The sequence below is a fragment of the Limanda limanda genome, chromosome 18 (genome assembly GCF_963576545.1).
Source record: "Limanda limanda chromosome 18, fLimLim1.1, whole genome shotgun sequence".
NCBI classification, from domain to species: domain Eukaryota; kingdom Metazoa; phylum Chordata; class Actinopteri; order Pleuronectiformes; family Pleuronectidae; genus Limanda; species Limanda limanda.
In genome coordinates, this window is record NC_083653.1 from 6,540,318 (window position 1) to 6,564,908 (window position 24,591).

The 24,591-nt window shown below is 44.7% G+C and overlaps 1 protein-coding gene across 2 annotated transcripts in view; it reads left to right on the forward strand.

Annotated features, from left to right (window-relative positions):
- The window catches only part of LOC133024247 (rho-associated protein kinase 2-like), a 32,839-nt gene that overhangs the window by 5,862 nt on the left and 2,386 nt on the right, over window positions 1-24,591 (forward strand). Inside the window, exons 3-32 of one of the 2 annotated variants that reach the window (XM_061091277.1) lie at window positions 245-345; window positions 1,053-1,190; window positions 2,743-3,003; window positions 4,038-4,182; window positions 4,286-4,424; window positions 6,364-6,455; window positions 8,921-9,080; window positions 11,810-11,906; window positions 12,005-12,084; window positions 12,571-12,619; window positions 12,706-12,841; window positions 13,030-13,121; window positions 13,361-13,607; window positions 15,293-15,399; window positions 15,572-15,731; window positions 16,184-16,344; window positions 17,044-17,228; window positions 17,371-17,440; window positions 17,681-17,784; window positions 18,684-18,870; window positions 19,346-19,439; window positions 19,684-19,778; window positions 20,019-20,207; window positions 20,581-20,749; window positions 20,944-21,153; window positions 22,349-22,416; window positions 22,541-22,629; window positions 22,862-22,940; window positions 23,069-23,327; window positions 23,880-24,159. In XM_061091277.1, the coding sequence (XP_060947260.1) occupies window positions 245-345; window positions 1,053-1,190; window positions 2,743-3,003; window positions 4,038-4,182; window positions 4,286-4,424; window positions 6,364-6,455; window positions 8,921-9,080; window positions 11,810-11,906; window positions 12,005-12,084; window positions 12,571-12,619; window positions 12,706-12,841; window positions 13,030-13,121; window positions 13,361-13,607; window positions 15,293-15,399; window positions 15,572-15,731; window positions 16,184-16,344; window positions 17,044-17,228; window positions 17,371-17,440; window positions 17,681-17,784; window positions 18,684-18,870; window positions 19,346-19,439; window positions 19,684-19,778; window positions 20,019-20,207; window positions 20,581-20,749; window positions 20,944-21,153; window positions 22,349-22,416; window positions 22,541-22,629; window positions 22,862-22,940; window positions 23,069-23,327; window positions 23,880-24,159 (4,243 nt within the window). Of the gene's footprint in view, window positions 1-244; window positions 346-1,052; window positions 1,191-2,742; window positions 3,004-4,037; window positions 4,183-4,285; window positions 4,425-6,363; window positions 6,456-8,920; window positions 9,081-11,809; window positions 11,907-12,004; window positions 12,085-12,570; window positions 12,620-12,705; window positions 12,842-13,029; window positions 13,122-13,360; window positions 13,608-15,292; window positions 15,400-15,571; window positions 15,732-16,183; window positions 16,345-17,043; window positions 17,229-17,370; window positions 17,441-17,680; window positions 17,785-18,683; window positions 18,871-19,345; window positions 19,440-19,683; window positions 19,779-20,018; window positions 20,208-20,580; window positions 20,750-20,943; window positions 21,154-22,342; window positions 22,417-22,540; window positions 22,630-22,861; window positions 22,941-23,068; window positions 23,328-23,879; window positions 24,160-24,591 lie in introns of both variants that reach the window. The other variant, XM_061091276.1, reaches the window with a different exon arrangement.

The window sequence follows — 24,591 nt, forward strand, 5'->3', positions numbered from 1 at the left end:
GTGAAATGTTTGCTTTCAAGGCAACTGCAAAACGTAAGATATGTGTGACCCTTGTACAGCTTTTTAGTTTGTGTGCACTGTATCTTTGTTTAAGGACGAAACTCAGACATCTCATTGTGTTTTATACAAAATGATGCAACATGTAAGAACCATGCGAACCCACATGGCTGCAGCTTAACCTTTGCGTTGCAATGGTATCATGTGTGTGTGTGTGTTTGTGTGTGTGTGTGTGTCCTTCCCACAGATGAAAAGGCCGTCAATCAGCTGCAGGAGGTGCAGGTGAAGCTCGACGACTTCAAAAAAGTGAAGTTGATCGGGAGAGGAGCGTTCGGAGAAGTGCAGCTGGTGAGGTGTTCCTCTCCGTAAAGGGTTAATCGATAGGCATGTGTGTGTGTGTGTGTGTGCGTGTGTGCGTGTGTTTGCTCCCTTTGACTTGATTTCTTTCAGCAGTTTTGTGCTTCGATGTGAGGAAGCTGCACAGATGTTTACAAATGCAGCAGTTTGCAGCAGAATACCAGAGAGGTGAACCACCAGAGGGAGCAACAATCTGTGAATCTCCCAAACAAACACAAACTGTGCAGCAGCCACGAGCTATTTTGGGTGTTTCAGATATAATTTGCATCTTTCTCGACCAAAGTATTTGACTCTGGTCTCATAAAAGTGATCTGGCAAAGTTACATTTCCCTATAAACTTCCAGTTCTTCCAGATGTGTGTGTGTGTGTCGTGCGCTGATGGAATTCTGCTTACTGCTGAATGTCTTGTGGTAGAACAAGTCTGGACTGGCTCAGTGTGTGTCGGAGAGGAGTGTGAAGGCTGCTGTGGGGGTGTCTGTGGGGGCTTGGTGTGTTTGTGCTTGAAATCTTGTGTAAGCATGTCTTTGTATGGGTGTGTACCACAATTACGGATTCCCCTCTCTGCCTCTCTGCTCTTATCTTGGTCACTGCGACCTTCTTACTGTCTTCTTGCTCTCATTGTCCTTGAAGAGTTATAACTGAATGTACGCCAACATGTTCTCTTCCGCCTCACCCCACCCCCCCACCCCCACCTCCAGGTCCGACACAAGGCCTCGCAGAAGGTTTACGCCATGAAGCAGCTCAACAAATTTGAGATGATCAAGCGGTCGGACTCGGCGTTCTTCTGGGAGGAGAGGCACATCATGGCCTTTTCCAACAGCCCCTGGGTGGTTCAGGTGTGCACATACATTATATTGGTTCTTATTTTTTTTATTTAAGCTGATTATAGTGAAACGACAGAAACATATGCTCTTCTCCTTCGGCACTGACTGAACTGAGCTTTGCTAGATGTGTCTCTCGGGTTCTCTCAGGGTCTCTCATGAAGTCAAAGTCTCATGTGGCAGCTTAGTGTCTCTCATGAAGTCTCTCTCTCTCTCTCTCTCCTGGCAGCTCAGTGTCCCTCATGAGTCTCTCTCTCGTGTGGCAGCTCAGTGTCCCTCACGAGTCTTTCTCTCGTGTGGCAGCTCAGTGTCCCTCATGAGTCTCTTTCTCGTGTGGCAGCTCAGTGTCCCTCATGAGTCTCTCTCTCGTGTGGCAGCTCAGTGTCTCTTGGGGTCTCACAGGTTTTCTCAGGGTCTCTCCTGAAGTCTCTCTCTCGTGTGGCAGCTCAGTGTCCCTCATGAGTCTCTCTCTCGTGTGGCAGCTCAGTGTCTCTCTTGAGTCTCTTTCTCGTGTGGCAGCACAGTGTCCCTCATGAGTCTCTCTCTCTTGTGTGGCAGCTCAGTGTATCTCATGAGTCTCTTTCTCGTGTGGCAGCTCAGTGTCCCTCATGAGTCTCTCTCTCGTGTGGCAGCTCAGTGTCCCTCATGAGTCTCTCTCTCGTGTGGCAGCTCAGTGTCTCTCATGAGTCTCTCTCTCGTGTGGCAGCTCAGTGTCCCTCATGAGTCTCTCTCTCGTGTGGCAGCTCAGTGTCTCTCATGAAGTCTCTCTCTCTCTCTCTCTCATGTGGCAGCTCAGTGTCTCTCATGAAGTCTCTCTCTCGTGTGGCAGCTCAGTGTCTCTCATGAAGTCTCTCTCTCTCTCTCTCTCTCATGTGGCAGCTCAGTGTCTCTCATGAAGTCTCTCTCTCTCTCTCATGTGGCAGCTCAGTGTCTCTCATGAAGTCTCTCTCTCGTGTGGCAGCTCAGTGTCTCTCATGAAGTCTCTCTCTCTCTCTCTCTCATGTGGCAGCTCAGTGTCTCTCATGAAGTCTCTCTCTCGTGTGGCAGCTCAGTGTCTCTCATGAAGTCTCTCTCTCTCTCTCATGTGGCAGCTCAGTGTCTCTCATGAAGTCTCTCTCTCGTGTGGCAGCTCAGTGTCTCTCATGAAGTCTCTCTCTCTCTCTCTCTCATGTGGCAGCTCAGTGTCTCTCATGAAGTCTCTCTCTCGTGTGGCAGTTCAGTGTCCCTCATGAGTCTCTCTCTCGTGTGGCAGCTCAGTGTCTCTCATGAAGTCTCTCTCTCATGTGGCAGCTCAGTGTCTCTCATGAAGTCTCTCTCTCTAAGGCAGCTCAGTGTCTCTCATGAGTCTCTCTCTCGTGTGGCAGCTCAGTGTCCCTCATGAGTCTCTCTCTCGTGTGGCAGCTCAGTGTCTCTCATGAAGTCTCTCTCTCGTGTGGCAGCTCAGTGTCTCTCAAGGTTTCTAATGAAGATAATGATCTTAGAAACGGTTCATTATAAATCCAACCAGGTTTTTCAGAGTGCCTCTGCAGTGTTGTCTTTAACTGACATCACGTCTCTTGTCTTCTAGCTGTGCTGCGCTTTCCAAGACGACCGGCACCTCTACATGGTGATGGAGTTCATGCCTGGAGGCGACGTGGTGACGCTCACCATGAACTACGACATGCCAGAGAAGTGGGCTCGCTTCTACACGGCCGAAGTGGTGCTGGCGCTGGACACCATCCACTCCATGGGCTTCATCCACCGGGACGTCAAGCCCGACAACATGCTGCTGGACCAACACGGACACCTCAAGCTGGCCGACTTCGGCACATGCATGAAGATGGACTCGGTAGGTGACACCCGCGGCCATGTTGTTATTCTCAAAGGTCATGGACCTACAGCAGTTGTTTAGGCAACGAGGAACTAAATGTAGAACACAAATCAATAGCATGGCAATTCAAAAAAGGAATTTAAAAAGAGTTGAATCGAGAATAAAAGCAAATAAGGAAACCAGAATGGCACTCGGTAGAGCTCATACCTCCACCGATGTGTAACAGTTATAATACAAACAATAGTAAACGTAACACTTCAGAATAAGAAATCAGTAATTATTTAATTTAATAAAAGCCAAACTGGAACGTGTTAATTTAGACCTTGGGGACAGAAAGAAGGCTCGAGCTGAGGGGTCCACATGACTCATAACGTAGCAGTAGATATATTTAACAGTAGATTTATGAAATATGTAGACCTGACATCTGGACGGAAATGATTCACTGAACCATCAGTGACTTGACATTTCTGTGTCCGTCTCAGTTTCCTCTACTTTTCTTGGTGGGGCCCTAGTGCACCACCAAGTGTTCAGACTGTGACATGACGCCCTGTGCTGCTACTGTTGCATCAGGTTGTTTTGCAAGTTCTCCAGAGGTTATTGCGTTAAACAAAACAATCCTCAGACCGTTGCAGGCTCTGCCTCTGCCGTGAGTCAGGAAAACACTTTTTTTCACCTTTTGTTTTTACCACAGCAGTTTGAAAATAACTGGGTCACGAGTGGATCCAAACATTTACGCTCCAGCAAAGTTTTCAGTTTACAGTTTCTTTCTTCAGTACAAAACGAGTAAGAGAGATTTTTACCCTAAACTCAGTATATACATAAATATTTATGTATTAATATATACGGGAATGTCTGTGACCAATCAGGGAGCTTTACAAGAAAGGCATAACAAGGTAACATCTCACCACAGTTTGATTTATGGCTTATATCACTAATTAAATCTTTTCAATTTTGACTTAGAGCCCGGAACTCCACCACCTTCTCTTCTGTGACTGATATTGAATTTGTCTTTTCATCTCAGGAGTAAATGTTGTGTATTTGTGTGTCTGCAGACAGGCATGGTGCACTGTGACACAGCTGTGGGCACGCCGGACTACATCTCCCCCGAGGTGCTCCAGTCCCAGGGGGGCGACGGTTACTACGGCCGGGAGTGTGACTGGTGGTCTGTCGGAGTCTTTATATACGAGTTGTTTATTGGTAAGTGACCCGCTGTTCATCCAGCTGTAGTTTGCTGCACTAATATAGTTGCTGCATATTATTAAAAATGCTGTGGAGTAAAAAGATGTATTTTCCCCAACAGGTGAAACTCCCTTCTATGCCGAGTCCTTGGTGGGTACTTATGGGAAGATCATGAACCACAAGAAGACGCTGGTCTTCCCGGATGATGTGGAGATGTCTCAGGATGCCAGAGACCTGATCTGTGCCTTCCTCACTGAAAGGTCTGCACATGGAACCTTATATAACAACAACACAACAAAACGACACTTTGTGGTTTGTTCCCCAGAAAGAAAAGGGAGTGTTTCACAATATCAGGCTGTGTAGGCGTCTGGATACGTGCTCGGCTTTTCCTTTTCTTATTTTACTACTGTACTCATAGCTGCACGACACACCAGCGTAATTGTGTTGTTTGGATTATAGGAGAGTATAAGGAGACCTAATTGCAGCCTGTTGTTGCAGCCGTCGCTCACATTTGAGCTCTTTCTTTCCTTACTTTGTCCCTTTTTATTCTTTTTTAATCTTTCTTATATTTTTTTGTATTCCTTCATTTCTTACGTCTTTATTTCAACACACTAACATAGACAATCTTATCCCATCACTGGAGACCTAATAGTTTGCTACTCTATAGATGGTGAAATTAATGCAATTTAGAACCAGAGTCTGCACAGTAAGGATTGTTGAGTGAAGTCTCGGGATCGAGGTCCTGCCAAACATGTGCTCGACCAATAACCAGTCAGTTCCTGCTGTCAATCATGACGTTTCACCCCCCATTATTAAATGTCTAAATAAAACCAAACTTCCCAGAAAAACCCTTAAGTGTGATAAGAACTAAGTGTACTTTTATCTTTAGTTTGGTCTATGTCCCGTCTACTAACATGGATGAGGTGGGGTTTGTGACCTGAACCAGTTTTTACAAAGGATCAGTTTGTTGTTTGTGTCGACTTTGCATTTACTGACAAAAAGAAAAATACAGAATATTGATGGACTAATCCTTTTATATATATATATATATATTATATATATATAATATAGAGTGAATACCGAGTATTAAATAGTGCTGATCCCACCAGCTCAATACAGACGGGGCGAGTTTAATATTTGTCCCGACTCATCATTAGTATTAAAGGTAGACGTGAGATGAATGGATGTAGGGGTGTGGGTCTCGTTCTGGTCCATCCCCCTGGAAGAAACCACTTCCTGTTTACATTAGTAACTCCACCCCCCAGGAGGACACACACACCCACTCCCTCACACAGGCCCTTTCTGCTTCAGAACAGAGCTGCCTTTCATTTTTCCTCACTGTTTATTTTCCTTCTTACTCACTATTCTCTCACACCACACACACACACACTCACACACACACACACACTCACACACACTCACACACACTCACATTCAACACTCTGTCACCATCCCTCCTCTCCACCATCATTCCTCTGAGCACTGCCATCTTCTTCTTTTTCAGATTTTTAAACCTCTCTCCTTCTCCCTCTGTATGTTTCTCATCCCTCCACACTTATAAATGCCTTCTACCTGTTCTCTGTGCCACTTTCCATTTCTACATCCTTCCCTTTGCTGCTCCAACTTTCACCTTGCACTCCTGCAGCTTTTTCTTGAGACGCAGTTGGTTTTAAGTCTGGCTTGGTTGGAGGGGGTTTTAAAAGCTATTTCTTCCTCCCCGCCCCTGCCCTCTCTCTTCCTCTTGGCCCGGTCTGGAATGTCCCACACGTGGCAAACCTAAACTGCCGCACCCCTCCAGCCCTGTACCCAGCCGTGGAGGGGAGAGCGAGACAGAAAGTGTGTTTTTTTAAATAGACCTGAAGCAGGGAAAGCTGCAGCAGCTCGAGCTGTCGTGTTAGGAGTCCGTCAGGTCTGATGCCTCCTGCGTTCCTTCACTCCCTCTCTCCTCCTGGATCATCATTATCTCAGGTCTGACTGGTTAGAGGAGGTTTTCAGGCGTGTCCAGTGTCCACCAGTGGTCATGCGGCTCTCCATGCTGGTCAGTGTGGTCAGCGCTGAGTGGTCACTCTGCTCGGCCGTGTGTTTGGGATGACATGTTGGTGATGGTGGGTGGAAGGGGCGGGGCGGGGGGGGTGTGTGTTTTGTGTTTGGGTCGAGCTCCGCTCCGCTCACAGTCCTGGTCCCTCTCGCTCTGTGCAGGACGGTTCGTCTCGGCCGCACCGGAGTGGATGACATCAAACGCCATCCCTTCTTCAAGAACGACCAGTGGACCTTCGACAACATCCGAGAGAGTGAGTGTGTGCACGTGCACGTTTTTTCAACGTCTTCTATCCAGGTGCACGTTCAACCTCTTTCCATCTTTGGTGATATGTGACTTTTTTTTTTTGACTTTCCTCTTCCCCCTTATCAGATCAGTTCATTCCTCTGCAGGTCTGTTCTCTTTCAGCCATGAAGCCTCCATATATGGTGCACATGCTCCTCATATGATCCCTGCTGATATGTCTCATTCTTGTTCTGGTGGCTGCACAGAGCTGCAGAGCACGTGATGCACAAAACCTGCAGGAAAACCAGCTGCGTAGGAATTTAACAAATTTAGTTCCACTCCCACGTTTTGGACTTTATTTGTCTGATGCAGTGTTTTGACGACAGTGCAAAGTTTAATAGGAGAAAATGTCACATTATGGCCGCACCACCCACACTAGCAATCCACACAATGACAGACCTGAGAGAAAATAACTCTTTGTCCTGAAACTATAGAAATACCAATTTTAGCTGCGGAAAACAAAGATGATAGAAGTAGTTTCTAAACCAACAGTCTCATTTAATATACTGAGATTATTATAGAAACTTACCTCTGTGTTTTGTGATCTATCTGTTATTATTATTGGCTAATTACATTACTCTGCCAGTAGTAAGTAGAGTTACATCACTTCACAAGTTAATGCGCGCCTCATCTAATATTGATGAATAAGTTTTGTTTAATGTGAGAATATGATGCTGCTACATTATTCAGGAACACAGCAACTTCTGATTTTAGTATTTAACTTTTCTATATGGTTAAATTTATATATACAGATTGAAATGACACAGGATGGAAATAAAGCAAAATACCATCTCAATGGTGAATTAGAAGTGGAAAATATAAAAGTTAGAAGGAGCAAAATATAGAAACCATAACAACAGCCAAACAAAAAAGATGGACATACATGGTGAACCTAGACTTTTCACTTAATAGTGAAATGTTTATGATCCATCAGTTATTTCCTTATCAAGTTTATACTCTACTAAGTATTTTCATTAATGTGATTACTGCACATTATGACTTAAGCTCCCTTTGCGGAGTTTTATCAGGTCATTAAAGTCGGAAGGAAAGAAGTAAAAAGGGAATATATTAGGAATATGAACGGGCCTCTGTGTGTGTGTATAATTGCACACAGGCTCTTTCCCTCTCTCGGCTTCACCTGGCTCTGATTATCACAACAGACAGAAGTACTGATCCCAGCCTGGAAGTCTGGAACACCAGACCACTACGGGGCCACTGCTGTGCTGTGCATGTGCAAACTCCCTTCATGTCATGCATGTTCCGACACACACACACACACACACACACACACACACACTGGAAACAGGACTCTGGCGTCCCACAGAGCGACATGCACCTCCCGGCCTTCTGCGTCTGTTTAGAAATGACAATACTCCCCCCGCTGTGTGTGTGAGCTTTATTATCATAAGGTTTGGGCTCCATGTTGTCCTCACATGTATCAGGCTTATTAAACGCTGGGATCCAGGGCTGTGGATGGATGGACGAGTGGATGGGAGGCAGCGCCCCCCCCCCCGTAGCGGCGGGCGGGGCAGGCTGTGCGGCCTGTGTGGACGGCTCTAATGAGAGGGGGCGCCCCGAGTTTGGAGGGTTGCTCCCGCTCTGTCACTCTCACTGTGGTCACGGCTGCCTGTCATTAGTCGCCCGCTATCAGAGAGCATTCTGGGAAGTCATGCCGCAAGGGCCTCCATGGAGCGTCCTATGTCTCTTTCTGTCTCGCCACATTTTGGCCTTTTTATTTTTATTTTTCTTCTTGCCTCTTCTTTTTTATTTCCCCCTCATTTGTTTCATTCCTGCACTTGATCTCTCCCTGTATTTTCTCCGTCATCTCCCGGTCACGTTTTGTCAAGCCGAGGGTTCGAGTCCTGACCCGACAGTAATGAGCTCTTTGCTCCGATCCAGGACTGCATTGGCCTGGAAAGTCCAGCTTTTTCTTTTCTTAATCGGAAGCCATTTATAGGCTAAGTGAGCAGCTAAGGTTTTATCTGATTGGCCTTTTGACACATTTTTGTCAGCGTGTCGTGCAGACGTCTCAAGAGCAGAAGGAGTCGACTCTCCTGGCGTAGTTTAGGCCTCGTTTTTTGAAAGGCGCTGTGTGTGGGGCACAAAGCGAGCACTGTGCGGGGAAAAGGAGCTGAGGCCGGGCGCGTGCCAACCTGCAGAAAGCTCAATCCCACCAGCGCCGCCAAAGGTTGGCAAAGACTCTCCTCAGAAACACCACTGGAAAAAAAGAAAACTCAATATTAAGAGGTACTTAGGAGTGAAATACCTTCGGCCCTTTGGTCTGAATCGTGGATAGTCATCATTTTTCTTTGCTGGTTTGCACCTCCTCCTCCTCCTCCTCCTCCTCCTCCTCCTCCTCCTCCTCCTCCTCCTCCTCATTCATTTTCTCTCCATGACTTTCTCTTTCCCTCTCTCTCTGCGTCTGTCTTCCAGCTGTGGCTCCAGTTGTGCCGGAGCTGAACAGTGACATCGACACCACCAACTTCGACGACATCGAGGAAGATAAAGGAGATGCTGAGACCTTTCCTCCTCCCAAAGCCTTCGTGGGCAACCAGCTTCCGTTCGTCGGCTTCACCTACTTCAAGGAGGACCAGTAAGTCTTTTATTCTGAAATATATCCTCAGCGTTTTTTTGTACCCATGTTTATTATTCGCGCATACCGATTTTATATTTTTAAATTGAACTTGATATGGTTTTGTCAGCATTGTGGGATTTTATGTTGATTTTCGTAATGTAGCTCTCCTGTTTAGGAATATGTTACTGGGGCCTCTCGGCTCAGGTCAGAAAAAAAACAGCTTCACACCCGTACCTTTAATACAGACTCACACCAGTCACACACTGTTTGCCTGTTTGAGCTCCACACTGCCTCCTTGTTCCCACGGCCCCTTTAACTGCCCCTCTGCTCACGATGAAGTCCAGTCTCTAAGCCCCGGTCTCCATGAGGAGGAGAATTAAAAAAGCAGCACCTCTGTGTCTTATAGTGCTTCAGTCATCAGTGATTAAACCTACAGGCGTGTGTTTGCTTTTCAGGCTTGTACTAATCCAGCTGAACGTTCATATGTTTTCATGTAATTTCTCTTGTGCATGAAGCTCAGGAAATGGAGTCAAGAGGCTTCTTCTGAAGTCAATAGACAGACATGAATACATATTAGGAAGCTGATCAAACGTTAGCCTGCAGAGAAAACAGCCTTGAGAGAGACGCTACGTTCACACTGCAAACCTTATCTGTTAGAATGAGGCCAGGATCAGACTCCAATGTGAACTGGTCATGGCCTGATGTGACCCGCATGCGCAGGAGAACACGCTGTGTAAACAAGGAGATAAAGTGGGTAATAAACAAGGAGGCCACAGAAGTTTGTGGTTTCATTTTTCTCTCGATATGTTTTCAATCACAGACGTGTGACGATACAATCCCTCAAGTTTGGATTTGTACGGACGTGTGACCCAAAGTACTTATGAGATCGAAAACCTTGCTGTCCCTCCACTGACTCCATTGCAGCTGTCTTCAATGTGTGTTAAGACGACAGTGTTGGTGCATTTCCATCAGTCTACTGTTTTCGAGAAATCTCTGTCTGTCCGTATATGAATCACATATCTAGGGTTGCAAAGGGGCGGAAAGTTTCCAGTAAATTTCCGGAAACTTTCTGGAAACTTTCCATGGGAAGTTTAGCTCGGGAATTTTGGGAATTTTGAAAAAAAATACGCAAATTAAACGCTGAGCAATAAAAACATCATTCAAAACACTATTTTAAAGATGTATTGAATGCAGAACACACTGCACGTTGAGTTTCAACCCTCCACTGTGCATTCTTCCATCACATGCACAGATAACTCCCAGCATCCTTCACTCTACAGCAGGGCTATTGAGGCCTGCTGTAGTGTGCAGGACTAGTCAGGTAAGTTTCCATGATATTACTGGGGAAAATATATTAGCATGCTGATTGAGGATTGTTCATCTGTTCATCTAGCCTATTTCCATTCATTTATCCATCAATTGTAAAATATGTTTACAGACGATTCCAATTGTTTGGCTAACTATTTATATCTCTGGCATTGCATTAGCGTTTTTTTTACAAACTTTTTTCTCATCTTATTCTACAGAACAATGCCACGTGCACTATCTCATCTGTGGAGACAGTTCACCCCATCCAATGTAGAAGGAAAGGCTGTGTACATTTGCAAATACTGTGCAAAGACCAATGTTAAGAATGACACAACGATGCAGAAGCATATAGTCAAGTGCCAAAAGTTTCCTCAGGGCTCAAATCAGCCAAAACATAATGTTTATATTTATGTCTGTATATGACAAGGTAAATACAGTTAGTATAAATTAGCCGCAACATTTCCAGTTTATTCCCGTCAATTCCCGTATATTCCCGTTTATTCCCATGGAAAGTTTCCAACTTTGAATATTCCCGGAATTTTGCAACCCTACACATATCTAAAGAACCATTCATCTTATCCACCTCACACTTGGCATGTGTATTGTTAAGGGCACAAGGAAGTGCAGATTTGAATTTGCTGCACTTTGGACAAGTGATATGTTCAAAAGTTGGATAACCAGGCGATCTGCGCTCTGTAGCAGCGCCGGCTGGGATGACAACAGCTCATGCACAACAACGACAACTGATTCACCAGCTCAGGGTTCTGCGTCCTGAGCCTTCAGGGTTAAACAGCAGTGGCTCAATTGCCGCAGGTCACTTTTATATTGTTTCCGAAATAAAACCAGGGGCTAAACAAACAGCCCATTCCAAACAGGTATTCTAGTTTTTATAAAGATGTGGAAACGATTCAGAAACGGGATGCAACTGGTCTTTACAGTGGCCGCAAAATGGCTTTCGATTCTGTGATCACTGTGCAGTAATGTGGCCCAGTTGTGTAATGATTCCCAGAGATAGCTGCCCACCATTACAAGTCCCCCGTCATGGTGAAGGGTTGGCAGCGGACGGTGTGGGTTGGAGGGTTGGAGTGTTTCTCTTTAGGTAAAATCCTCCAGATGTAAGAAGGTCTGACGGATCCTCAGGCCCTGTTGATTTTTCCACAGTGCAGGTTTTCTAGGTTTTATTCTGCAGGCATGAGCTCATGCGTCTTCAGCATGAAAGCCTCCTAAATGGTGGCTGTGAAGTCGTGCATGTGGATGAACATTCAGCTCCCGCTTAACAAACCAATAGAAATGAGGGATGTGGTTTTGGGTGAAGCACGTCACTCGTCTGGAGAGATTTGGACCAGTGGATGGTGCTGGATGTTGTCGTGGCTGGAAAATCACCTCAGGTAAACTCGCTCACACACTCTCATGGATCTGCTCTGTCGTCTCACTCTCAGGCTGCTGAAGGGAAGCAACAGCCACTCGGCGGAGGACATCCAGGACTGTAAGGAAAACTCTGAGGATAAGGAACATTGCTCGGACAGTAAGAAAGAGGTGGGTGTCTTAATATAATGGTAAAAAAAAAAAAGAGGGGCAATGAAGGACATTAAATAAGAGATAATGAACATTCCTTTTCTCATCTGTGTGAGCAGCTTCAGAAAAAGCTTCAACAGCTGGAGGAGCAGCTCGACCATGAGATGCAGGCCAAAGATGAGCTGGACCACAAGTGCAAGTACAGTTGGACCACAAACACACACACACACACACACACACACACACACACACACACACACACAAATGCACACTTTCATCAACATTAATTTGATTTCAATAATTGCAATAGGTTTATATTTGTTGGTATGAAACTCTCCTGTCCTTACACATGCACAGATGACATAGATTAGGTCAAATTCATTATTGAAAGGAGGTGCTGGGGTGGAGGTGGGTGGGGAAGTGGCTTGACTCAAAGCACAGGAGAAGATCAGCGTTCGTCAGATCGGTGTTTCATCCATTTGATGAAAGAGGGAATCTGCTCGATTGCTGCACACACGTTTTCAGATTTACATTACAAAAAAAGAATGGAAAAGAAAATCAATGACAATAGTCCATTAGCGTTGCTTGATTTGGAAAATCGGTTGTGCGCAAATACACAAAACAAGTTCCCCTTGAGTCTGTGAAGTGGGTTTAAGTCTGTAATGACACTGTTCTTTCTCCTCAGAAACGCTACCAACCGTTTAGACAAGCTGGTGAAAGACTTAGATAAAGAGGTGAGCGTGGAAAGCGGAAGGGATTACTCACATGTTGGCTGCATGTTCAGTCCTCTCACTGTGTTTGTGAATCCCTCTCTGATCAGATGAACAGCCGGCAGCAGGTCGAGGCCTCGCTGAGGCAGCTGGAGAGAGAGCGAGCCCTGCTGCAGCACCAGAGCGCCGACAACCTGCGCAAGGTGGAGTTTGAGACGGACCGAAAACGCGGCCTGGAGAACGAATGTAAGCACGAGGGAAAACCTGTATCCATCTATCCATCCATCTATTATCTACAATGCTTATATTTTAAGCTAAACTCAGGACGTCCTGAGAGCCCCATTTCCATCTGTGTTTGAAGATAAATATAAGTTTTCTTTGGGTGGATCATTTGATTTCTCCTGGGGGAAACTAAATCTGTTTTAATTGATCAGTGAACAACCTGAGGGACCAGCTAGAAGATCTCAGGAAGAGGAACCAGAACTCCCAGATATCCAGTGAGAAGAACATCCAGCTGCAGAAACAGGTGAGGGGACTTTTTTAACTTTAACACAGCTTTAAAACTTTTTCTGTCTTCTATTGCTCATCTTTTAAATAATTCCTCACTGTTTCATACTTGTGTCAAACATGATAATTTAGTTATCCATAATCAAGCAAGCGACTGTGTCTGCTTTCCCTCATGAAATCTCCTTTGCCGTTGAACTGGCCCTGTTTTTGTCTTCAGGAGGGTAACAAAGTTTCATCCTGTGTGTTTCTCATCTGCAGCTGGAGGAGGCCCACGCTGTGCTTCAGACCGAGCAGGAGGCGGCGGCCCGGCTGAAGAGGAGTCAGGGTGACGTGCAGAAACAGGCCCAGAGCCTGGAGGTTAGCCTCGGGGAGATGCAGGAGAAGTGCAGCCAGCTGGAAGACAGCAAGATGGAGCTGGAGAAGCAGCTGATGGGGCTGCAGGCCGAGCTGGAGAAAGAGAAAAGAGACCGCAACCTCAGGACTGAAACCATCACTGACCTACAGGGTGAGACACGTTAGATCACAGCTGGTGTGGAGAAGAGATAAAAAAAGTAGTTTTAAGTAGATTTAAAGCAAGAGAAGAAACTTTTGAGGAAATAAATTACTTATAATAAACTAGAATCATTGACCTGTGGTTGTATGCCTCTGCTAGTACGGTTTCAGTCTACAAACATTTTTTCCTAGACTCATATGAGGTCACCGTGACCTTTGACCTTCAAGCACTGATATCTTTTCAGTTAATCTTTAGGTCCAAGTGACCACTGGTCAAAACTTCCTGAAGGCAGATTGGAGATTTGTTCAAGAGCCCGATAGCAAGGTTTGTTAGATCACTGTGAGTCTGACTGAACATTATAACGAGGCGTTCTCAAGATAATGCATTCGTAAGCAAAAAAGTTGTTTTAACCTTTGACCTCCAACTTCTAACCAGGTCAAATTGCGTGAAGGGAAGTTTGTGAAATTCCCTTGAGTGTTTTTATATCTTTGTATATTTCAAGAACATGACCTCACGATGACCTTGACCTTTGACTTTTGACCACCAAAATTGAATCAGTTCATGTTTGAGCCCAAGTGAAAGTTCGTACCAACTTTTGCGAAAATTCCCCACAGCTGTTCCTGGGTTTTTGCGTTCATAAGGCAACAATACGCTCTGTGTGGTCTCAGCGACCTTGACGTTTGACTTTTGGCCACTTAAATCTAATCAGTTCAACCTTTAGTCAAACAGAAAGTTTGTGCCAAATCTAAAGAAATTCCCTCTTGGTGTTTTTGCGATATCGTGTTCTGTGGTCTGTTGTGTCCATTCTTTAGACGTACCACTTCCTCTTTGGGCTCCTGTTATTCAAACTTTGAATTTGATAAAATGCAAAACAGTCTCCCTTAATTCTCAGCTGAAGCCACATTGGCAGCGGTTCAGAGAATGTATATAGTCCATAGTTAAAGTCTATAGTTTCGACCCACAGGCTGCATGCTGTGACGGGAAATTAACAATAAACTCAGTGTTTTATTTCAGTAATAACCCGTTAAACACGAGCAGCCAACTTTTATTTAAAAGCTGTTTATATCCCAAGCTTTAACGTGTCTGTTAAAATGATATAAAGTTAATTCCCTGCCATAACTGCAGCTAATCACACCCGGGTCTCTATTCAATTCAACTGCAGTAAACATCTCCTCGGTAGCAGGAAAGAGGCATTACACAACACTGCAGGCTGGACGGAGCATTAGATGTGAATCAGTGTTTTTGGACGAGGCCTCGGGAAATGTCTGATCATAGGTGGAAACATCTGTTCAAGAGGCTGTAAAAAGCCAAAGCCGGAGCGAAGCCAGCGCCTCTTGTGAGTCGCTGTTTGGAAACTTTAACGTGCTCGGACCGGGCGGAGAGGTCGGACGGGACGAAGAGAAACAACGGCGCTGCCTGTTTGCTGTGACGCCTCGTGTTTCTTTTTTTTCCACATGGGTGGAGTCGGTTGACAGGGAAATAAACATCAAGTTCAGTGTTTTTTCATGTACTTTAAGGCGAATTCAAGCAGCAGCTCTGTGTAATGTCTCGTCTCAGATCATGTCTGAGTAGTTCAGGTGTATTTGCATGAATCTTTTGCAGTCAGATCATACGCACTTACTAATCCTCCTCTTTGCTTTCTCTAGTTGTCGTGCTCCTATTTTTTCGGTCTCTGTAATTTCTGTTCCCATCCGCAGGACGGATCTCTGGGCTGGAAGAAGAGGTGAAGGAGTTGAAGTCATCCCTCGCCGTGGTCCAGTCCGAGAAGAAGCAGCTCCACGAGAAGCTCAACGATCTCGAAAAGGTTTGTTTGTCATATCTAAGTGTTGATTTCCAGATTTATTCCTCCTGAAAACCTACATTTGACTTTTCAAACTTGCATGATGCACATTTTCCATTTGCTACTGCCTTATAGTAACTTCCTATGAAATATTAGCCCACTGGAAAACCTCATATGTTCACGTCCGACTCTGTAGGAAAAGAGCAACCAAGAGATCGACCTGACGTTCAAGCTGAAGCAGCTGCAGCAGAGTCTGGAGCAGGAGGAGGTCGAACACAAGGCCACCAAGGCCAAGCTCGCCGATAAGAGCACCATCTATCAGTCCATCGAGGAGGCGAAGTCTGAGGCCATGAAAGGTGAGAATCCAGGGGACAAATATAAGACTGCAGGATAGACGGAAGCACAAGTGATGGGTTTCTAGGTTAGAGTTCATTTACTCGCCCTCAGTGGTGGATCTAGGAATTTCCTAAATCGGGGGGGCCATATAGGCGGGACACAGCTTACACAGAGGGGCCAATTATATGTCCAACATCCATGCACAAGTCGTGCCTTGTTTACTGTTTGCTCTGTAGCTTTGAGCAAAGCCACATGTCATCGAGTATATTTTGGAAAATTATACCTTGCTCTTTAAAAAAGCTTTGAAAATGAAAATTCTCACCAAATCATCTTTCATAGTTATTGTTAGTAAGACACTGTTTTATTTTTGAAAGACTACTGACAAGATAGTGGCACTTCAGGGGCCAATCAGATTTCAGCTGGGTGCATTGCCCACACACTGATGGTTCTCCCCTGATTAATTTGGGTCCAGAGATGGAGAGCACGCTGGTGGAGGAGCGAAGCCTGAAGCTGCAGGTGGAGAGCAAAGTGATGCAGCTGGAGAAGGACCACTCCATGTTGGACTGCGACTACAAGCAGGCGCAGCACAATCTGCAAGAGCTGAAGGCCCAGAAGGAGAAACTCTCTGAGGAGGTGCGTCCACCTCTATGTACAATAACTGACTGTTTTCAAACTATATAACTGTGACCTGGACTGAGCGGAAAAAACTTGAACATCTAAATATGAGAAGTGGAAGTAACAGAAATTAACTGATGAACGCGGAGGAGATGAAGATGAGAGGTTTGATTAATTTAATGCTGATTTGATTCACGACACAAAATCACCATTTATCATTTAAGGAAAGACTCCTTGAGGCTGGAAGTAAAAAACAAAAAATAACAGAACAAAATGATGAAAATGCTTCCAAGAGAGAAATTGAGTCATATATTGGCATTTAATCTGAGCTTATTGACATTTTATTTTTAACTGTATTGCTCTGATGTTTCTCAACCAAACAACCAAACTGACATTTAATCGTTGACAACGTGCAAATTCTGTTACTTCCGTCCAAACTGTCAATCCAATAGCACGCCCTCGGATTCGTGAATCGAGCTTTTGGCTCTCGGCTTGCGGGCCTGCTTTCGATGGCGTGCATCGGTAGCGGGCGAATTTGCATTTGCGGTCGCAGGTAATGTCGTAGTGTTGGCTGGGGCGAACAGGAAGAGGAAGTCTGGGACTCTCTGACGGGCCTTTGTCCTTATATTTAGACTTTTTCTAGACTAAACAATTTCATGCAGTAATCAATCATGAAAATTAAAAATGTTAATGGGGCGCCCCCGTGTGTTTGTGCAGGTGAAGAGCTTGAACTCGCGTCTGGAGCAGGAGATCCACAAGCGCAGTCTGAGCGAGAAAGAAGTGAAGATGCAGAACCAGCAGGTGTCGGTGCTCCGCTCCTCAGAGAAGCAGCTCAAACAGGAGGTCAACCACCTGCTGGACATTAAGCAGATCTTGGAGAAACAGAACCAGGACCACCGCAGGTCTCTCGCTCAAGCACAGACACAGACACACACACACGCAGCGTTTTGTAACATTGTTATGTTTTTGCCAAGTGAATGTGGAGAGTCTTGCTCATCTGATCTGAGTGAAGTGCTCTGGCTCAGAGATTTGGTCACGTTTCAGGGAGAAGCAGGAGGCCGACAGCCAGCGGAAGGATCTGAAGGACGAGTTGGAGGCAGAGCAATATTTCACAGTAATATATATATTTTTTTATCCCTGTTGTATTTGTGAACGCTGTCAAACAGCTGAATATTAGAAGCGATGCATGGCTTAGCCAACAAAGAACAAAATGTAATAGCTTGGATTGAGAAAATTCTAAATTTGCATTGTTTATTCTAGAAAAATATGTTTCTACATTGGCAAACTAGTCTTCACCCTCCAGTTCAATGTTTCATGTGTAACTGGTTGAACCTGCCTTCGTTCCTCCTCCCAGAAACTTTACAAGGTGCAGATCCGAGAGCTGAAGGACGACTGTAACGAGAGAAATAAGATGTTTAAACAGGCTCAGCAGCGGCTGGCGGAATATCAGGAGGAGAGGTAACTGTGCCTGTGTTTACATGGACAACACTATTCTGATTGCTGATCTTATACCGGAAAATCCTCTGCTATTTTGTTTACATGATTTGCTGTTAGAACATTCCATTCATATTCCAGAGCAGAGTCTGATTAACTTCGTTACTTTCGAATCTTGGTTGTATGTCGACGTCACAAAATGCCATGAAAAGCTCAATAGGACGTAATAATGACACTAAAACTCCACATGTCCTAAATGGATTATTTTTTATTCTGTTTTTGACCTTATTCCAGTAAAGGTGATCAGAAAATGCAGTTTTTTTTCATCTTAATCAGTGTCAATGTGAAAATGTCTTGTGAAGACACATACAAAATCAAGGACGGAAAAAGTGAAATATGTGAAATAATATAATAAATAGGATGTATGTCAAACATGAGTTAAAGAATCATTCAGGCCAAAAATAAAACTGTAAAGTCCCATCTGCTGAGAATTATAGTAAAATGTCACTAACGTAGAAAAATTCACAACAGAACAAGTTCACATTTATCTGTACTTTTAACGAATGTAGCAGACTTTCCAGATTAGTGTTGTTTGGCCTCTGTGAAGTCATCCCACTGCCAAAAAAAGCAGCATATGACCTTTAGCTGGATGATTACAGTTTGACCAGATTAGCATCATTCCCAGATGCTCCCGCCTCCGAGTGCTGTGGACAAGGATTCGGCTTCGCTGCCGTTTCCAATAACTCTCACTCGGGAAAAACTTTAATATCGTACCCGTAGAAGAAGGTCATTTAAATACTCACATGTCCGCAGTAGAGTTTCTGAGTATCATAACGTCAGCAGGGATTTATTCTGCAGCTCAAAAGATTTCTCCAGTTCTCACTGTTTAATGAGAAAATGATCACGGCTCCCTCCGTCCTCAGGGATTCGATGACGTCCCAGCTGGAGGCCAGTTTGACCAAGGCCGACTCGGAGCAGCTGGCTCGCTCCATCGCTGAGGAGCAGTACTCCGACCTGGAGAAGGAGAAGATCATGAAGGAGCTGGAGATAAAAGACATGATGGCGAGACACAAGCAGGAGCTCGGCGACAAGGAGGCCACCATCAGCTCGGTGAGATCAGAGTTTAAATCAAGATATTTTTTCTTCTACTTGGTTCTGTCCAGAAGCGGTGCTTCAAAAGCATAAAATGAGATCAACTAGAATTAATATTCAGAGGCCGCGAAACTAGATTTGCTGACACATTTCTATACTGCACTTTACTGCCACCATCAGGTCGATCAGGGTAACAACTTTAAACTGGCAAGATGGGAAAAAGATGTTAACAAAACAGGAAGCCGCTTACATAACGCTGAGGGAGTGTTTTGATTGGTCAAAAGCTCCACAGTTAATTAGTTGACTAACAAGTAGTTAATTTCTACAGATATTCAACCTGATTTAAACTGACGACCAGAACCCACAACAACCTCTTTCTATTTCATTCCTCCTGTGAATCACATCTTGGAAATCTGCTCTATAAATACAGTTGCTTGCTTGTTATTGTTTGCATGGAAGGGGCTCACGTCTCTTCTGTCCCCCCCCTTCACAGCTGGAAGAGTCCAATCGCACTCTGACGGTGGACGTAGCGAACCTGGCCAGCGAGAAGGAGGAGCTCAACAACCAGCTGAAGGGAATGCAGCAACGTGAGTGTCAGCTTGAGTTAATGAGCAGCGCACACAGGAGATTTTAACAGGGCTGACATTTCATTAGGGTTTCTGAGAAAAAAGTGTCTAAGAGCCGTCTTAACATCCACGTGATTTACTGAGAAGGGGTCGTGAAATGTCACAAGAGGTTGACGTCAGTGTCTGTAGAAAGATGTTGTGCATTGCAATTCAGTAAAAGTGCACCTGAGCCATGAATTAATTTCCATGCCTGCTATTTATACAGATCTGCAGCAATCCAAGGAGGAGGAGAAGCAGATGTCCTCGGTCAAAGTGTCGTTTGAAAAGCTGTTGCAGAATGAAAGGACACTAAAAATTCAGGTGTGTGTCTGGACGCCCACAGGGGTCCTGTACTTCCTTCTATACTTTCAGACAGTTGTTTATATCGATATGTGTTGTTAAGAATAACTTTTCAGCTACAGGCTTGTGTTGACCTCTGGGCAAAGTATAGAACTCTGTCTTTCAGCAGCATCAATGCTCCTGCAGGCTTCCTTCCCTACAAACGTTTCTTTATCACAAATGGATCTTTGTGACGCTGTCTATCTGTTTCTTTGCTCTCAGGCTATCAATAAGCTGGCGGAGGTCATGAACAGGAGACAGACGATGCGCGGAGGCGGCCGCAGCATCGACACCGAGGTGCACAGGAAGGAGAAGGAGAACAGGAGGCTGCAGCTGGAGCTGAGGACGGAGAAGGAGAAGCTCAACAGCACCATCATCAGATACCAGAGAGAGATGACGGACATGCAGGCGGTCAGTGCACATGGCCCAAAAAATACAGCAATTTCATTAAGAAGACATTTTTCATCTGTTTCTGTTCCAGAAGCAGGAGGATGTAGTGACATGCGGATGTAGATGTCACTTACATATTACTACATTCTCAGGATTTAAAAAATGCTCAAGAAGTGTATGAGGAAAAGTCCTTTTTGTGTGAAGCCAAGACTATTAACCTTTTATTTTTGTAACTTGGACAAACTGCTTCTAATTAAAATCCAGTTTTGATCGATGAAGCAGCCCAGAAACTCAATGAAGTGGAGAATCAATACTGTTGAATGAACCTGTGTTTGTTTCAGTGGTTTCCCATATTTCTTTAAAAGTCTTTCTTTTATACGTGTGTGTGGCTCAGATGATCGGGGAGGAGAACCAGGTGCGTCTGGAGCTTCAGATGGCCTTGGACAGTAAGGACAGCGACATCGAGCAGCTGCGCTGTCAGATCACTTCCCTCAGCGTTCACTCCCTCGACTCCACCAGCATCAGCAGTGGAAACGACCTGGACGGAGGCGACGGGTATCCAGGTAAACACACTCCAACATTTCGTGATCACACTTCTGCACACACTCTCCTCGTTCTTCCTAAGTTCCTGCTGTTCTCACTCTGACTCCCTTTGTCCTCCAGACCGATTGTGTTTGACTTTTTCCTTTTTATCCTCCTTCCTCTTTTCTTCTGTCTCTCACTCCTGCTCAACTTCTCTCCTCGGGCTCGGACTCAGTGCGCATTTCTCAATCTCACACGTCTGAGTCCATGTCCTTCACCTACCAGCGCACACACAAATCTGTCTGCATCGACACCCGGCCTAACCTCCGCTCGGCTCGTCCTCTCTTTGACTCCTCTGACGATGGAGAGGAACATGAGCAGTTGGAGGAGGGCCGCCGTCCCCTGGCCCTCACCTACACACAGGCCCCTGAGCCTCACTCTGCAGGTGACCCTGCATGGAGGTGGAAACCTGGGCTGGGGATGGAAACAGTGGTTTATAATTGGGGTTCCCAAACTTTCAGCCCCGTCTTCCAAAGTACCAGTTTCAGAGATGTTCAACCTCCATTAAACCTGGTTCTAGATTTAGGCTTTATTTTTATAGTTTTTATTCAAGATGTATCCTTCCTTTTTTTTTATCTTACGTAACCGTAGTTGTTTATAATTTTTATACCATTTGTTTAAACATCTCACAACCGCATCTTCAGTGTCTGGTGACCCCTCTAAAGGGCCCGACCCCTAGTTTGGGAACCTCTGGTTTAAAACATAGACCGTATATAAAGATGGATGACATGCCTGCTCCCTGAAAATGAAGCCAAAGCATCTTGATAAATCCTGCCTCCTCCATGTTAGTGGATGGGACCATAGTATGCACCATACTAAAAAGTCAGAGGCTAAATAAAGGTGTTTTCTATGATTTTAGGTCGTTCTTATCACACTGATGTTTGATGTGTTGATTTTTCTGCTGCGTTTAGTTAGTTATTTGATCAAAGAGTTGAAAAATTACGATCTTCTTACTGTCCAGACTCTGGCTCCTAAAGTTCAAGATGGCAGTGTTCGTATCTGTGATATTTTGGCTTCATTTCCGGATAGTGTGAAGAAGTGGAGACACGTCGTCCATCTTTATTTGACAGTCTATGGTGTTATAACACTTATCCATCCATCAAAAATGCTGCTGTTCTCATCCCCATTCCCTCAGTTTGGAAAGAAATAGCTGCAGCTCTGGTTCAAGCCTGCAGTTAATCCCTCTGCTGTGTTGACTCTGCCTCGGCTGCGCTTTAATCCTCTTCAGTGTTCCCCGGACACGAGAACTCACAGCTTCTGCTCTGCTATGTTGAAATTTATTCCACTCACTGTGAAAGCTGGGACAGTTTGTGCAGGGTTGTTTTATTTTATTGACTAGATATTGATCCCTGATAACCCTCATAGTTAAACCCTGATTTAGTGTGTCAGTGTTTGTGTTTGAAAACAAAGAGCAGGACTTCCTGTCGCTGACCCAAAATCATTTCCTCTCTGAGTGACTCCACCAAAGCTTTAAAAAATGTCAAAGTGTTCTTCTAAGTGCTTCACATGATTAAAGGCTTCTCCTCCTCTTTGTTTTCACATCTTCCTGTTTTTTTGCTTTTTCTCTCCACAAGCTACAGACTCCAGGCTGGAGGGTTGGATTTCCCTTCTGACCAAGAACACAAAGCGCTTTGGCTGGGACAAGAAAGTAACGTGGCCCCCATTATTTCTCATATCGACTGATTTTGTTTTGGTTGTAATTAGCACTGCACACTGAGTCATTTCCCTCCTCTCACCCCGTCGCCTCCTGTTTTTTCCTTTTTGTTTTTCAGTATGTGGTGGTGAGCAGTAAAAAGATCCTGTTCTACAACAGCGAGCAGGACCGAGAGCTGGCCAACCCGTTCATGACCCTGGAAATCGAGTGAGTCCTTTAGAAATAATGATAACACACTTATAGGTTAAACATTTTCATCAGTAGTTTCTTAGACACATTATATGATTAAGTCACATTACGACCTTGGATATGCAGCCTTTCTGTCCGTTCATTCATTACCTCAGGGGCTGAAAAGTTAGCTTTAAATTAATATAACTGATATCTTGTGCCATTTTAAATTGTTCTCTTTAGTTATACATGTAAACTTTGCAACCTGCAGTAAACTGTTCCACGTCCGACCCGTCACTCAGACTGATGTGTATCGTGCAGATGCCAAAGAAATTCCAAGAATATTCCAGGTAATGATCCCGGGAAGCCCATTATTCCCGCCTCTCCATCTCTGACTGTCTGAATCACCTACTCAATAATTAAATGAGTTAATAATGCAATCAATAACGTTTGCATTCCCTGTCTTCTCTCCCTCCAGATCCTGTATGCCAACGAGGGCGAGAGCAAACGGGAGCAGGAGCTCGCGGTGGAGGCCGTTGACCGCCCGTCCTACATCAGCCACAAGGGCCACGAGTTCATCCTCACGCTCTATCACTTCCCGTCCAGCTGCGAGGCGTGCACCCGGCCGCTGTGGAACGTCTTCAAGCCCCCCCCCGCCCTCGAGTGCCGCCGCTGCCACACCAAGTGCCACAAAGACCACCTGGACAGAAAGGAGGAGGTTATCGTGCCGTGCAAGGGTCAGTGACGCTGATTTGTACAATTAAATGTTGTGGCATTTTTATTAATAACAGAAGCAAAAAGAAAAAAACATTCATCCGAGTTTTCAGGAGACCTTCAGCCCATTTGGTCCAACCACATATGAAAACCAGAAATAAACATGATTCATAATGAATAAAGCAGAAAAGAAATCTGAAAATTTTCATTTTCAAAAACTATAACTGTAAGGAACAATTTAAGGACAATTTTAATACATTTTCTTTTGGTAAATGAATGGATTCATAGTTCAGCTATATGTATTATGAGTATTCAAAATTTCTAAACCAATGAGGACCAATATTATATGTCTTATATTATATTATATCCTTGAGGAAAGTATATTAGATTTAAATAATAGTTTTTATAATTATTAAATTGTTTTTGTTGCACATTATAGATTTTTAACCTTTTTGTGATGTTTGATTTAATATTGCAAACTCTGCAGTCCAGTACACCCCCACCACCACCACCACACTGTACATCCTGAAACTGCACTGGAGAATAAAAACCTTTAATTTTTTGTTTTTTTACAGTGAACTACGACATGTCCACTGCCAAGGAGCTGCTCCTGCTGAGCAACTCGCAGGAGGAGCAGCAGCGCTGGGTCGGTCACCTCCTCAAACGCATCCCTAGGAAACACCCGACCCTGAGTCCTCCCTCTGCCGTGCGCACCAGCTCGCCTGAAGCCACCTCGCGCTCCTCTCCGCGGAACTCCCCGCGGCCGTCGCCCAGGGGCTCGCCTCACATGTCGTCCCACCGCGGAGCCATAAAGGGTCAGTCCACCAGACAGCAGCAGTCGTCAGGGAAGACCAGGTAAGACCCAGGGGAGAGAGAGAGAGAGAGTGGAGTTTGAGGGAATACAGAAAATATTTAATAACAGTGAAACTTGTCTTTTTACTTGATTGGAGTAGTTTTATTTTTTTTATTCCAAGGTCATACTTTAGCTTTGATTCAAACCACAAAACATTGCATTGGAAATCACCATGTTTTCAAATAACAATTTTGAATCAGACTTGTTTATAAAATTGTACAAACAGTGTCAAGGAAAAAGCTGCGAAAAAATTCAATGAATGTTCTGAATCTAAAAGATGTGTTTCATTGATCTGTTCAGTTTTCAGAACCTTTCTCTCATTTCTGTTTAAATGTAACCGTGTTTAAAAATTGGTGGGTTTTCAATGTGAATTTTAAAATGACATTTCAAGAGAATATTTTAAGTCTGTTCTGTGGTGCTCATCAGCTTTTCAT